Below are 16,004 nucleotides of genomic sequence, written 5' to 3' on the forward strand. Positions count from 1 at the left end.
AAAACTTTTCCTGTGTCTAAACAGTGAAAAAATATACAGATATGTATATAAAATTACATTTTAGTCACTAAAGTTTAAATTTCATTTCGTATATTTGTCAGAAAGGCAAGAAATTTTTTTTATTAAATGAATAACCTCAAATGTACAATACATTCAAATGATGTTTCCAAATTGAAATAATTTCCCAGTTTTAAATAGAGTGTAGCCCTCATTCTGTTACTGATTCCTCTGACCTTGAACAAGCCAGATTTCTCAGTTGTGAAAAGGCAGTAGGTAAGACTGACTGCCAGTCTGGAACATTCCAGTTGAGGATTCCATCTAGTCATGGTTAGGCATTCCAACTTTGATAGTAAAGGCCATGAACTAAGAAGATTGCAAATGATTTTTAGCTTTTAATAAATTATTAATTAATTTTTAAAAAGTATTTGTAACCTTGAAATTCTGGGAAAAATCATAATTCCTATTGCTAAGAAGATTTGTTGTTCCAGAAGAAAGGAAAGAACTATAGCAGTCTAACCTTGGCCTTAAACAAGATTTGAAATATAAATATGAAGGAAAATTTAGTGAAATAGCTGCACAATTTATATCTAGAAGGCAGAGGATATTTATTTCAAAGCAAAACAGAATTAAAAGAGCTGAGTTGTTTGATTTCTGAAATAACTCCCTGCTCCCACCCTTCCAGAGGCCTTCCTGCCCCCTTGGAGCTTATCACACTCGGCTCTGCACTGTATATTCTGTGCACATAGCTCATCTCTTTGTCAAGTGTCTGAGTGCTAGAGGCCGGAGCTGAACCTCGTTGGCTAGATGTAATCTAAAGACTTTAAGAGTAACAGGCATATCTCTCTTAGTTATCTGTGCCGCGAACTTAAAGAAGTTGATAGTGAAGAAATTCCACAAATATGAAGAAGAGATTGACATCCACAACGAGTTCTTTCGACCATACGAACTGAGTAGTTTTGATGATACCTTTTGCTTGGCTATGACAAGTTCAGCACGGTATGTTGTGAGTGCTCTGATACTGTAAAGATTTGGGAACTTTAGTTTTCCTAGTTTATATGGATAAGCCTTGCTTTGCCATAAGTCCATTCTGCAAGGATGCTAGCAGGGATTGTACAGCCTCTGAATACCCCCTGTGATGAGTAGCCCACTACTTTAGGAGATAGTCCCTTCTAGTGTTAGATAACTGGAGTTAATTTCTTCCCTTTAGTAGGTTGAAATCTGCCTCCCATTGGTCCTAGCTTGTCATTTGGAGTAAACTCACTTTTTAAAATTGAACAGAAACTGAGAGCCAGCATAAATTAGTAGAATAAAGCATAGTCTTTGGTACTAGAAAAGCAAGTATGTGAATTGTAGATCAGCCACTGCCTACCTGTGTGACCTTGAGAAAATTATCCAACTTATCTGAGTCTCAGCTTCTTCTTTTATGTAGATAGGGGCATGTGTATCACACATATATACACATACATGCCAAATGCCTTAATGGAGTGACCAACCTAGGTGGGTGACTAATAAATGGTGGCTATCATTATTTTATTATTCTTATTAGGAATAGGACAAGTCTAGTTCCTCTTCTGTATGACAGCCCTCCAGATATTTGAAGAAGCAGTATTAATTTTTTTAGGGTAAATATCCTTCATTCTTTTCATAATTCACATGACATTGTTTTCAGACTCTTCATCTTGGTATGTCACTTTTGAATATACTTCATTTTTCTGTGTCTCTGTTAGAGTTTTGTGGGATCTTTAGAAAAGTGATGGGGGGCGCCTGGGTGGCGCAGTCGGTTAAGCGTCCGACTTCAGCCAGGTCACGATCTCGCGGTCCGTGAGTTCGAGCCCCGTGTCAGGCTCTGGGCTGATGGCTCAGAGCCTGGAGCCTGCTTCCGATTCTGTGTCTCACTCTCTCTCTGCCCCCCCCCTGTTCATGCTCTGTCTCTCTCTGTCCCAAAAATAAATAAACGTTGAAAAAAAAAATTAAAAAAAAAAAAAAGAAAAGAAAAGTGATGGGACCTGGGGCGCCTGGGTGGCGCAGTCGGTTAAGCGTCTGACTTCAGCCAGGTCATGATCTTGCGGTCCGTGAGTTCGAGCCCCGTGTCAGGCTCTGGGCTGATGGCTCGGAGCCTGGAGCCTGTTTCTGATTCTGTGTCTCCCTCTCTCTCTGCCCCTCCCCCGTTCATGCTCTGTCTCTCTCTGTCCCAAAATAAATAAAAAACATTGAAAAAAAAATTTAAGAAAAGTGATGGGACTTGAGTAAGAAAATTAGGCAAAGCAAATAACTTCTTGATTATCATTTTTTGTAATAAAGTTTACATTTGTGTATTTTACATTTCCTTCCAATGTGATATATGTATGCTTAGACTTAATGTACATGTAGAAACATATCCTGTGGTTTTGTTTCCTAGAAACCACTCCATATTTTGCTTTAGTTTCAGATGGAAAGTTGAGAATATTTACTTGGTTGATTCTGAGTGAAACTTATTAAAAGTTTAGAAGTTTTAACTGTGAGGTCATTGTCATTTCCAGAATATTTCAACTCAGCAAAGGATGAATGATGTTATGCATATGTGTATATATTGTATAGTTGATTATTTACTTGCATGAGTTATGTTCTATAAAGGTCCTGTAATAACTGAATTAAAGAATACTGAATCATTGCAATTCAGGTTTAGGTTCCTGGCAAGCCTCTGGTCACAACATTTTCATTAACCAATCAATACATAACCATGTTGTATGTTTCTGTTTAAAGATGCCTTACTTAAGATATATTGTTGATTCATTAACATTGAACTCACAGCAAAGAGCACTATAACTCCTACCTGAACAAAGCTTCTCCAACACACGTATTTTCTTTCCAACACACAGCTTTCTTGTGCTTAGAAACACTAGAGAGCTTCAGCACTATGCTTGGGGCCATTTGAGACAACAAGGTCACCACCAAACAGCACAAAAAGGTGCAAAACATGGCAGTACATAGACTGTAAAAAGGACACTTGTTTATAGCATGACAGCTATAAACAAGGCAGAGTGCTGCCTTGTTCTCCATCAGCTGGGAACGTGAGCATTGGGTTACTCTAATTTTCCACTGTTCTGGGCATGCACATGTCCACAAGTGATCACAAAAGCTCTGAGTATTGGTTTTGGGGTTATGAATAAACTTTAGTCAGCAAGCAAATTCTCAAATAAGGAGTCCACAAATAATGAGGATCGACTATATATGTTCAAAAATAAAGAAAAATTAAACCACTTACAATTTTTAAAAAATGTTTATTTATTGAGAGAGAGAGAGTGCTCTGGGGAGGGGGGGCAGAGAGAGAGGGAGAGAGGGAATCCCAAGCTGGCTCCACACTGTCAGTGCAGAGCCCGGCATGGGACTCAGTCTCACGACTGTGAGATCGTGATTGGAGCCAAGATCAAGAGTTGGACACTTAACTGACTGAGCCACCCAGGTGGCCCTAAACCACTTACATTTTTTTTCAAATGTTTATTGATTTATTTTGAGAGAGAGAGTGTGTGTGTCTGTACCTGCGCACACATGAGCCAGGGAGGGAGACAGAGAGAGAGAGAGAGAGAGAGAGAGAGAGAGAGAATCGCAAGCAGGCTCCGTTCTAGAAGTGCAGAGCCCGACGCAGAGCTCAATCTCATGAAGCATGAGATCATGACCTGAGCCAAAATCCAGAGTCAGATACTTAACTGACTGAGCCACCCAGGTGCTCCTAAACCACTTATATATTTAAAACAATATTTACAAACTGTCAAATAGGCATTTTGGGTCAAATTCAATATTATTTTGTTTTCCTTCCAAAAATGTAATGGCTGCACTTGGAGCAGAATCCTTGCTGGAGCCCTAAGTCTCATCAGCATGAATCATGCACCTCTTGCCTTTTTGGCTTCTCTGAGGAGTTTGGTCTGGTTTCAGCAGTAATGGTGAGGTAGGCCTTGCACAGTGCCAGAGTAGCTTCAGCTTATCTTAGGATGTGGTGAACAAAAAGTTTGTATTTCAAGTGTTCCAATAGTGTTTTCATGAATTAACCCCAGCCTAATGAGGTAGATGCTGATACTTGAATGGATACTGCTGTGGTTTTGAACATTATGTCGGCATCCCTAGGTGGTATAGTGTAATAAAAACATTGTCCATAAAACTGAGCGGCTTAGTGTTTTGCCATGGGTTTTTATGAGTTTAATTTTACCTCAAAAGTAATTGTGATGTATAAACAAAGTGTATACATCTTAGCAGTAATTTAGATATCAACTCTGTTCCAGTAGAGAAAAATCTTAAATTCAAAACCATTGGGTCCCATAGTCATGAAGAAAATTCAGAGTGAAGACTGATAACATTGAAGTTACCTGGTGCCATTAATTCATGGGATTTTATGGCCTTTTGATCACCTGAGCTCCCCTGAACATTTGGCTCAGAATATATGTAGCTCTGAGGGCTAAGAAGGAATAGTGTAAGAATGTGAATTGAATGGAAACCAGGATGGACAGTGATTCATATGGAATTTCTTTCCCCTCTCTCCAGTGACTTTATGCCTAAGACCGTTGGCATTGATCCAAGTCCATTTACAGTGCGTAAACCAGATGAAACAGGAAAATCAGTATTGGGGTAAGATTTGCATATAGAATGAAATTTTAAAGATTTATGTAAAATAATATGGCACTTGCAGTATAATTTACACCAAAAAGAATAACTTCAAGTCTCATCGTTTGGAGCACATTCCATTTATTGCATCTCTACAGGTGGTTTATTCATAGCACTGGGATTACTAAAGAATTCAACATTAAAGAATTTGTAGGAGTTTCAGCAACATGGTGCATTTTATTATTTTAAATTAGGAATATCACAGGTGGCATAGGCACAGGTAACAGATATTATGTGTTACATCCTATAAATAACTCAGTGTCCTCTGTTTCCCACGACATAAAATACTTAGGTAAAAAATTTCTATTCGTTTTCTTGTATTTTTGTTGGCATCCCAAGGAACCATTAAAGCAAATATGTTCAGGTAGAGAAATTAATACATATTCTGTGTATTACTGTACCATTGTTCTGGGGAAGACTATTTATTTACATCTTCATGCTTAGAAACTGGAGTGAAATGTGATGTGTTCTAGCATAAGAATCTGTTACTACTGCCACTGACCTGAATAACCCCAGTGATAAGATTTTTTCTAGACTCTGACCAGAAACCCTGGCCAGACTGTAGGTACTGAGTCCTAATTGTATTTGGGAGTGTGAATGGGATCCTGGTTGGATTTTAGCTACGTGTGGTTTATGCAGTGGGATATATATTACTACTTCCTGATAGGCCATTTCTGTGGCTTAAATATGTGGTCTTAAATTGCTGTATGCTAAGCCTTAGACCAGAAACTAAGGAATTTAAAAGAAATGTCCTCAGGAGTCAGAATTCAAGAAGTTCCTGGAACAAATACATAAATGACCAGCTACATTACTGCATAGCACAGAAATACCATTGACTTTTAATTTTTACTTGGCAGAAAGTCAGAAACTAGTTTATTTTCTATAACATGTAACCCATGGTCAGATAGTATTTCCTTTTCTTTTCCTAAAACATTTCCAAATATTACGATATTTTAAGTCTTTTGTAGAGTATTTTTTGAAGAGTGAAATATTAAGTATTTTTCATTAAAGCCAAAAATATTACAATAAAATGTTATCTGAGTTAAAAAAAATAGTATTCTTACCACTCTCATGTTTGGAACTGAAAGTAAATACTTTCATAATTCTGAGTTTTTTGGGGTTTTTTTTTCATCTACTCCTACTATTAGAAGGAATGTCTAGCAAATATAGTTATTTACTAACAATACAAAGACTAAAATTTAGTTTGTGTTCATCAGTTGCTCATTACTATGGTACAAATCATCGGCTGGTGCTATGATTGATAAAAATCATATAAGGGAAGGAAATTTACATGGATTTGGCTATTGACCTTTTCTTGAAGCTTTTACAGGTTACAGATAACATTACTAATATCCCAAACTTATGGTTTTCTATTATTGTACCACAAATTTTGAAAGTGTTGGTTTCAGTTACCAAAGGAAGGCACAGTAACCAAGTGGTGAGAAGACTTTTCTGCACTGGTTTACACCCACTTACTGGTTTATTTTCTGAATTTATAACAGGGCTTAACTTCATAGAAGGTCAGTACATGTACGTGGTAAAATGCTAAGGTTTTCTCTTAATCACAACTTGAATCCAAAAACTGGTTTTTCACAGCCATTTTCTTGTGTTTCTCTAGCACTAGGATTTTGGACAGTCATGCATAGTGAGTGTCAAAGGATCGATTTAAAGATGCTTTATGTCAATATTCATCTTTTTAAAGGAACAAAAGCAATAGAGAAGAAGCTGTGTTACAGCGGAAAACAGCAGCCAGTGCCCCGCCACCCCCCAGCGAGGAGGCTGTGTCCAGCAGCTCTGAGGATGACTCTGGGACCGACCGGGAAGAAGAGGGCTCTGTGTCTCAGCGCTCCACTCCAGTGAAGATGACCGACACGGGAGACAGTACCAAAGTGACTGAGGTGTGCAAGAGATGAGCTTTTGTGGTCTGGCATTAGGCTCTAGAGAATGATCTCTAAAATTCTACTTTCTGTTAAAAGACTTAGAGTCAGAAAAGGCCACATGCACACCATTCTAATATGTGGTGTTTGAGGCACTTCCAGAGATGAATATTTTTTTTTTGTTATTATTGAAGTATAGTTGACATACAATGTTTATTAACTTTAGGTATACAATATAATGATTTCACAATTCTGTACATTATGCAGTGTTCACCATGGTAAGTGTAGTCACCATCTGTAACCATACGACAATATTATTGACTGTATTCCCTGTGCTGTACTTTTCATCTCTGTGAGTTATTTGTTTTATAACTGGAAGTTTGTATCCCTTAATCTCCTTTACTATTTCTCATGTATTTCTATTACTCTTGCCCCTACACCTTCTCCTCTGGCAAGGTCCAGTTTTTTTTTTCTGTATTTATGAGTCTGTTTCTGTTTACTTGTTCGTTAGATTCCACATATAAGTGAAATCATATGTTATTTCTCTTTCTCTGTCTGACATATTTCACTTTGTATAATATCCTTGAAATCCATCCATTTTGTTGAAAATGCCAGAAATCTCATTCTGATATTCCACTGTGTGTGTGTGTGTGTGTGTGTGTGTGTGTGTATACATACATACAAATACATACTTCATCTTTCATATCCATATATCTATTGATGGACACTTAGGTTGCTTCCTGTCTTGGCTATTGTAAATACTACTGCAGTAAACATAAGAGTGCATATATATCTTTTGAATTTGAATTGTTTTGGGGTTTTTATTAGGTAAATATTCAGTAGTGGAATTACTGTATCATATGGCATTTCTATTTTTGATTTTTTGAGGAACTCCATACTGTACAATTTACGTTCCCACCAGCAGGGTATGATGGTTCCCTTTTCTCCACATCCTCACCAACACTTGTTATTTCTTGTCTTTTTGTTACTAGCCATTCTGACTGGTGTGAGGTGATATTATGGTTTAGGTATGCATTTCCCTGATGCTGAGTGATGAGTGACGTTGAGCATCTTTTCATGTGTCTGTTGGCCATCTGGATGTCTTCTTTAGAAGAATGTTTATTAAGGTCCTCTGCTCATCTTTTAATTGACTCGTTTGTTTTTTGGGTGTTGTAGATGTTCTTTACATATTTTGGATATTAACCTGTTGTTGGATATATCTTCTCTTATTCAGCAAGTTGCCTTTTCATTTTGTTGATGGTTTCCTTTGCTGTGCAAAAGGTTTTTATTTTGGTGGAGTCCCAATAGTCTATTTCTGCTTTTGTTTCTCTTGTCTGAGGGGACCTATCCATAAATATGTTGCTAAGGCTGATGCCGAAGAGATTACTGCCTGTGTTTTCTTTTAGGAGTTTTATGCGTTCAGGTCTCACATTTTGGTAATTAAGGGATGAATACATTTAGCATAGATGTTATTGAAATGGTTTCATTGTGAAACCGGTATTTTTGCTCCCATGTATAACAGCAAATTTCTTATCACTTCAGAATTTTTTAAGAGAATCTGGTCTCATTTTGAGCAGCACATCCACTTGAGGTCCATTCATTTCCTCACTCAGCACATTGCTGGAATGTAGGGTTTGGACCTGAGCCTCACAATCTTTGCCTAGCCCTAGTGGGAAATTCACCTGCTCAATTTGACATTACCAATACAAGGGAACATAAGGGAAAGTAAACTACAAAAGAACCAAATCTAGCTTTAGGGACATGCAATTTCCAAAAATAGCCAAAAGTCGTAGAGATAGATACGGCAAATAAAGTGTGATAAGAACTGAATTCATTATTCCGGGAGTTGGCAAACTACAGCCAACTGTCAAAATCCAGTGTACTGCCTGTTTTTGTGAATAAAGTTTGATTGGAACCCAGCCACGTGTGTTTGTTTGCATGTTGTGTCTGGCGGCCTTTGTACTGTGCAGCAGAATTGGGTAGTTGCAGCAGACTGCCATGACCCAAAGAACCTAAAATATTTACCATCTGGCCCTTTGCAGAAAAAGTTTTCTAATTCCTGCATTATACCAAAGAAACTAGTAATTATTTAATAGCTTTTGACCCTAAAACAAAGTTATTTTTAGTGAACTGAAATCAGATTTTTAAAAAACCATTAACTGAGAAGTTTAATGAATAGATTGAAGAAATACTGTGATTACTTTTGTGGAAAATCTCACAGGTTCATTTTCTTTACCTTTGGAAATAATTATTATGCTAGATGTCTAAAAATTCTGCCTTGTTCCTTGTCATTTTTAACCCCAGAATGTGGTCCAGCCCATGAAAGAAGTATATGGAATTAACCTCTCAGATGGTCTCTCAGAAGAAGATCTCTCCATTTATTCAAGGTAAACTACTTTCATGTAGAAATTAAGAAAATATGCAAATGTATTATTACAATAACATATCTAGTCTAACTTCTAATAAATGAAATTGGTGGGTGGCTCAGTCAGTTGAGCGTCTGACTTCAGCTCAGGTCACTACCTCGCAGTTCATGAGTTCGAGTTCCGCATCAGGCTGTGTGCTGATGGCTCAGAGCCTGGAGCCTGCTTCAGATTCTGTGCCTCCCTCTCTCTCTTCCCCTCCCTGACTCACACTCTGTCTCTCTGTCTCTCTCTCTCTCAAAAACAAATAAATAAACATTAAAAAAAAGTGAAATTGGTAATACAGAAGGAAATGAATTCCACTTGCAATGTAGTGTTTAGGAGGTCAAATTCTGAAACACTGGTTTCTATTTGGAGTTAAAGGACCTACTACTGCCTGAGACTCTCAGTGCCCTAAATGATAAAAATTTACGACGTGTCCATGCATTTTCACTGCCCATATATAAGCTGCAAACTGAAGTGCACATACATTTCTCTATTCTTGCATTAGCAAAGTCCCAAGATCAGGTCCTTCTTAGAAAATGAACCTAGGATATTGACGATTGTGGATCTTGCATTTGCGTTAGCTCTAGAGTGCTGGTGGGAGTGGTGGCTGAGGAGGAAGAAGGAAGTGGTGATATAAGGGTGTCAAGTCAGAATGTTCTAGACCTTTTTTAGGCAGACTAAGCTGAAAGAGTCATCACAAACCCTGAGATCATGACCTGAACTGAAATCAAGAGTCAGACGCTTAACCGACTAAGCTATACAGGCACCCCAGCTTTCCATTCTTTTTTAAGGAGAGTATTTCATTTGCTGAATCCATAAAACTGGAAACTGACAGCTTTTTACTTCAAACTAGTAAGATTGGCTATATAATATGTAAAATATAAAATATAAACCAGTAAGATCAGCTACATAATATGTGAAACATAAGAATGCACAGCATTTCTTAACTACAAAAGCACTGGTACGACTCTGCATTACCATCTTGACAGAAGCCAACTTAGCCATTCAGAATTCAGCCACACTCTTCTCAGCCCTGGACACACAGGTGCACAGTCCCTTATCCATCACAGCTGTCCCTACAACATAGGTGAATTCCAGCATATGAAGTGAGCCTTTATAAGCAACATGGTCTGGAAGAATGAATTATCTGGGGTTCGTGACTGCATAATATGACTTTGCTTACTGCAGACAGTATGAGTGTCAGGGACTGAACTTATGGCTCACATTAATTGAGCAAAAAAGAAAGTGTCTCGTGCTTCAGGTGTGACTTTTGCTTGGAGCCTTTGTAGCGCAGACTGCCTCTGAAGCCCACTTTTCGTCCTCCTTTCTCTGGGAGTGAGATACAACCCTGTTCAGCCATAGTATTCCTGGGAAACAGTCTAAGAAGGGCACAAGGGTAGGCCCATAGGGAAAGGATTACTGCAGGGGAGGAAGGAATCCATGTCCTGGAATAAGATTCTGTGTTTGATATCCTGAAGATCAACATCTCCTCCTTTGATTTGTGTAACACTTTGCAGTGTTTTATTGTTCGTTAGACAACTCTGTAGTAGGCTGAGAAGATATTATTATCCCTCTTTAGAAGCTAACAGCATGGAAAGTGCCACTCAATGACTTATTCAGGAGATCTTCCCTGTGCTTTGTGGGTATCTGTGATTTTAGACTGTGTAGCCCTCTTTATTTTCTTGATAATATCAACTGCCCCTGCTTATGATGTAGACCTAGGGGGAAGGGGAGAAACAGAGGTCTGGTCATCTCTTCCCCTCTGTATGAGTAACCCTTGATCGTGGGCAGACTGCCCCTACTGGGGGCATGGGCATCTTCCATCTCTGTCTGTTGTGGGCATTGCTATGGCAGAGGAAGCCTCCCTCCATCAGTATCTGGGGGGTGGTGGCCAAGGATGTTCAGGAACTTTTTGCCCCAGCCAGGTTTTGGGTGTCTCTATTGTTATTATTATTATTATTATTATTATTATTATTATTATTGGTTTCAGAAATAGAATATAGTGATTTATCACTTACATATAATACCCAGTGCTCATCCCAGCAAGTGCCCTCCTTAATGCCCATTGCCCATTTAGCCCATCCCTCCACTCCCCTCCCCTCCAGCAACCATAAGTTTGTTCTCTGTATTTAAGAGTCTCTTATGGCTTGCCTCCCTCTCTGTTTTATCTTATTTTTCCTCCCCTTCCCCTATGTTCATCTGTTTTGTTTCTTAAATTCCACATATGAGTGAAATCATATGATATTTATCTTCCTCTGACGGACTTATTTCGCTAAACATAATACACTCTATTTCCATCCACGATGTTGCAAATGGCAAGATTTCATTCTTTCTGTCAGGGGCTCTGGGGTCTGTTAATGCCTCCTCTGATCCAGATGGCAGAGCTTCAAGGGCAGGGCGAGAGCCCATGTAGTTCTTGCCTAAATTGGCCTAAAAAAGTTCTGCCTTCTCCCACTGCAGTTCTGCAACCAGTGGGCTAGTATCCACCAGAGACTGTGCATGTAAAGACAGTGCTCTGGCCTGGCCTGCCTGTCACAGCTCCCATCTGGGCAACCACAGAACAGTGTGGGGAAGGGGGGGAGGCAGCTGGAACTGGAGCCAACAGCCTGTCTTCTAGCTTCCTGCTCTCCTGCCTGTTTTTCCTACATTTGGTCTCAACCACCTTCAAACTCCTGAAGATTTCTTGGTTTTATAGTTTTGTTCTAATTGCTTAGCCCTGTTCTCTATGCCTTCCTTTGCCCTCAGCTTTCTGATATCTTTGGTGTGTTATCTTAACCAGGCCTGGAAGTTTTCTGCTTGCCTCCCCAAGCCTCAGGCCCGTGCCAAATCTTTTGTTTCTTTGCTTTTGTTTTTGTTTTGTGTTGGTTTTTTTTGTTTGTTTTTTATTATGAAATTTATTGTCAAACTGGTTTCCATACAACACCCAGTGCTCATCCCAACAGGTGCCCTCCTCAATGCCCATCACCCACTTTCCCCTCCCTCCCACCCCCCATCAACCCTCAGTTTGTTCTCAGTTTTTAAGAGTCTCTTATGTTTTGAGGGAGCCAAATCTTTTTAAAAACAAATTCTGACAGTGATTGTGTACATGATTAGGTAAGGTTAAAGTTCTGTACAAATAACAGGTATCATGTGACATTCTTCCCCCAAAATGAATCAAAAATCTTTACTTGCTGAAGATAAAAGTAAGTTATTTAAAAGTTTTCCAGTAGCATGTAATGATTTAGTTCGTAATTGTTAGTTCTGCAGTACTTTTCTTGACCTTCAAAAAAAGCTAATAAAAATTTAATTGTAAAAGTATCAATAATCAGAAAAAAATTTATATGATATATATTTTTTTTTGAGAGAGTGCAAGCAGGGAAGAGGGGCAGAGGGAGAGAGAGAGACTCTCAAGCAGGCTCTATGCTCAGTGTGGAGCCCGATTCAGGGCTTGATCCCACGATCCTGAAATCATGACGAAATAAAGAGTCAGACACTCAACCCACTGTGCCACCCAGGGGCCCTAAAAGAAAATCTTTTAAACAGTAGAAAAGTGGGAAGCCCTTTCATCATGTGCCCTAACCTTCCAGGGGCACATTAGAACAAAACTACAAGCCATGTCCCTGAGGGGAACATGAAGGCATGTAGCACAGATCACACTAGGACAGGTGTGCACTTGAGAAATAGTAGGTGGTCCTTGACCCATCAGCCCATTGGCCCATTGCTAGGTAGCCTCCTATCCTATGGAGCTGGCTGGGGGCACTTCCCTGTGACTCTTAGCTTCAAGCCTGGATTAGTGCTGTTCCAGTCTCCTCTAAGGAGGGGTGGTGTGGCAGTGAGGCTCAGCAGGTGGTCTCCTCAGTCCCTTCCTTCACAGTTCAAAGTATCTTAAGAGGGGCTGGAGTACACTTGGGGATTCTTGTGGTCCTGTGGAAACAGAATCCACATGCTAGGTTTTCAACAGTGTCCCTGCTTTGGGAGATGGATCCCTGGCCTGATCCTGCTCTTCCCTTGTCATTTGTCTCACTGCAAATACCTCCCCTTGTGTTCCCAGCTTCCTGCTGCAGTCACCCTTAGGTAAGTGAGGCCCTGAAAGATCATCTTCCTGGCTTCAAGAACACATTTAAGTAAATTGGGACACAGAATTCTTCTTCCTTCATTTGTAACAAACCCACTGTAAAATCGGGTACCCGTTTGTAATTACAGTCTTATGCTACATAGGGCACTCGTGTGTGCTTTTCTGAAATAAGCATACTACTGTCATTTGAAAGCTCATACCATTTTGTGTAATCTACTGAATTTATTGCAAATAGTTCCTTCTTTAGCTTACTTTTTATCCATTGTAATTTGTAGATTTGTTCAGCTGGGTCAGAGTCAACATAAACAAGACAAGAGCAGCCAGCAACTCTGTTCCAGGTGCCCAGATGGAGTTATAAAACTGTAAGTACTAGATTAGACCTTTAAAGAATCTTTGTATTCATGCCATTCATAGTACTTTTTTAAAAGACTTTTTAAGAAACTATTCAGTCTTACCACTATAAGCACTAAAGCATCTCTTCCTGGCGTGTTACCCAGGGAAAACTGGGTAGCTGTGGGCATGGGGAAGAGACTGACAGCTTTGACTTGAAATGTACCCCTTGGAGGTGGGATTGGAGTTGGTGGAAGCTTCCCTCCATAAACTCTGCTCTCCAGTGGGTAGAGGTGGGATGACAAAATAGCGCCGCCCCTGAAGACAGGCTCCTCAGGAGCAGTGATGGGTTTGTCATTTCTGCTCAATATCCCCACTGGTTCTAATAACTTTGCTGTAAGTTAAACAGGTGTTTAGTAAATTCTTAAACAGAATCAGGTTCACATCCTGGATCACAGCTCTGTTACTTCTTCTTGGTGTTTGTTTTTTTTTTTTTTTTTCTCACCTTGATTAAGTTTGTGTGGCTCAGTTTCCTCATCTGCAAAATGGGATGGTAATACTCTGTAGGAGAGTGGTAGGCTTAAACACAATAATGCATTCAACGTACCGAGAACAATATCTGGTAAAAAGTTCTCAGTAAGTTGTGACCATCTTCATGTTCATCATTATCGTCTGCTTGTTGGGACCAAACAAAGCAAAGGTTATGACCGGGAGAGGCTCCTAAAGCCATCTGCTCAGTTGAGTTTCTTCTAGAAAATGAGTCACTGTGGATATTAAATGACGTAGTATACGTGAGGTGTCTAGATTAGTGTCTGACATATAGCTGACATTTAGCAAATGTTCTGTTCCCTTTTCCTAGAGCAACTTTATCAGTTTGTTTAATAAATTATTTGATACATACTGATTGCCTAACTTCTCTGTGTACTGCATCTGCATGTTCTTGATTGATAGTTAAGAGGCTGTTATAATAATTTCAGGCAAAGACTGGTGGCTGGGAAGACTTAGGAAATGGAATAGATTTGGGGAATGTTTAGGAGGTGAAATGAGACATGGATACTAACTTGTCATGGAGGGAGAGAAAGATGGCCTTTTCCAGAATGGCCCTTAGATTTTTTGGTTTGTATAATAGGTTTGCTTGCTTGCTTGCTTGATACATTTATTCATTTAGCAGCTAGGTATTGACTACACCTATGTTAGAATCATTCAAAGCTTTCATTTACTAGCTAAGGAGTGCTATAGGAGAATCCAGTTTGCATTTAAAGTAGCATCAGAGTGGCCATGTTTAGGAGGCAGTTGGGTCAACTGATCTGGAACTTCTGGGGATGTAAATGGTGATGGTCATTTCCTTCTGGGAATGTACATGCATATGGGTGATAATTAAAGCCAGTGGCTATGGATGAGGCCACCTAGGAAAAGAGAATAGAGTCTCTTATGGTTTGTCTCCCTCCCTCTGTGTAACTTTTTTCTCCCCTTCCCCTTCCCCATGGTCTTCTGTTAAGTTTCTCAGGATCTACATATGAGTGAAAACATACGGTATCTGTCTTTCTCTGCCTGATTTATTTCACTTAGCATAATACCCTCCAGTACCAGCCACGTTGCTGCAAACAGCCAGATTTCATTCTTTCTCATTGCCAAGTAGTATTCCATTGTGTATATAAACCACATCTTCTTTATCCACCATAAGAAACTCTTAAATACTGAGAAAAAACTGAGGGTTGATGGGGGGTGGGGGAGAGGGGAAAGTGGGTGATGGGCATTGAGGAAGGCACCTGTTGGGATGAGCACTGGGTGTTGTATGGAAACCAACTTGACAATAAATTATATTTAATATAAAAAAAGTAATGTATGCAAAAATAAAATAAATAAGCTGACCAAAAAAAAAGAGAGAATAGAGTGAGAAAAGGTCTTCTATCGAGTCTTGAGGGGATCTAACAGCTGAGACAGAGAGAAAACTCCAGAGGAGGCAGAGATAGCTAATCAGAGAAGGGGAGGGAATGACACAGTGTTTATCACATCCTTATCAAGGGCTACTTATCCCTTCCTTCTCTCCCCTGTCACTATTTTTTTTTCTCTTTTTTCCCTCTTTTAAAAAAGAAAAAAAAAAAAAACCAACATACAAACCCCTATTAATTTAGAGACTGTTTTTCTTTCTTAAGTCTAATTAGCTTAAGGAAGTTTGGGCTCCCAAATGAATTGATGTAGATGTGGCCCAAAAAGGAAAGTGTTTAAATGTGTTAGTAAAAGAATAGACTCTGTTAATGAAATTTATTATACAAATTGATTGTTCCATTAATGATATGGCACAACTTGGGAGAAAAAGATGAAATGAATATAGCTTTCAAAATAAAAGTATTTTGTGTTTTTTCTTCAATATTGCATCTCAGTTGGTCTTGCAGTTATTACTTTTAAATGCTTTTCTGAAAATATTTAGTATTTGTTTGTCTGAGTCATAGCCCATATGAAAACCTTGTGGATCTAGAGTTTTGTTTTGTTTTTTGACCTTTTCCACTTAATTAGTAAAGAATCTAACATGAGTGTCTTTTTGCACAGTACCTTCAACAGGATAACAGAGAGCCCGATAGGTTCCGCCTTGTGTTGTCATGGCAACTGCCCAAGAGGGTTGTTGTTTGGGAGTGTACGTGTCTTTGTGTGTGTCCATGGGTGCCTGCTGTAAATTGAAGTTCTCTAACTAGGTTCTTA

At 39.2% G+C, this 16,004-nt stretch overlaps 1 protein-coding gene across 2 annotated transcripts in view; it reads left to right on the top strand.

Moving 5' to 3' along the window:
* Positions 1 to 16,004, top strand: part of FIG4 (FIG4 phosphoinositide 5-phosphatase) — a 135,346-nt gene that overhangs the window by 79,825 nt on the left and 39,517 nt on the right. For both annotated transcript variants that reach the window (XM_043592095.1, XM_043592096.1), the window contains exons 18-22: positions 849 to 996; positions 4,516 to 4,599; positions 6,338 to 6,533; positions 8,817 to 8,899; positions 13,250 to 13,336. In XM_043592095.1, the coding sequence (XP_043448030.1) occupies positions 849 to 996; positions 4,516 to 4,599; positions 6,338 to 6,533; positions 8,817 to 8,899; positions 13,250 to 13,336 (598 nt within the window). The remainder of the gene's footprint in view (positions 1 to 848; positions 997 to 4,515; positions 4,600 to 6,337; positions 6,534 to 8,816; positions 8,900 to 13,249; positions 13,337 to 16,004) is intronic.

This window comes from Prionailurus bengalensis, chromosome B2 (genome assembly GCF_016509475.1).
Source record: "Prionailurus bengalensis isolate Pbe53 chromosome B2, Fcat_Pben_1.1_paternal_pri, whole genome shotgun sequence".
NCBI lineage: Eukaryota > Metazoa > Chordata > Mammalia > Carnivora > Felidae > Prionailurus > Prionailurus bengalensis.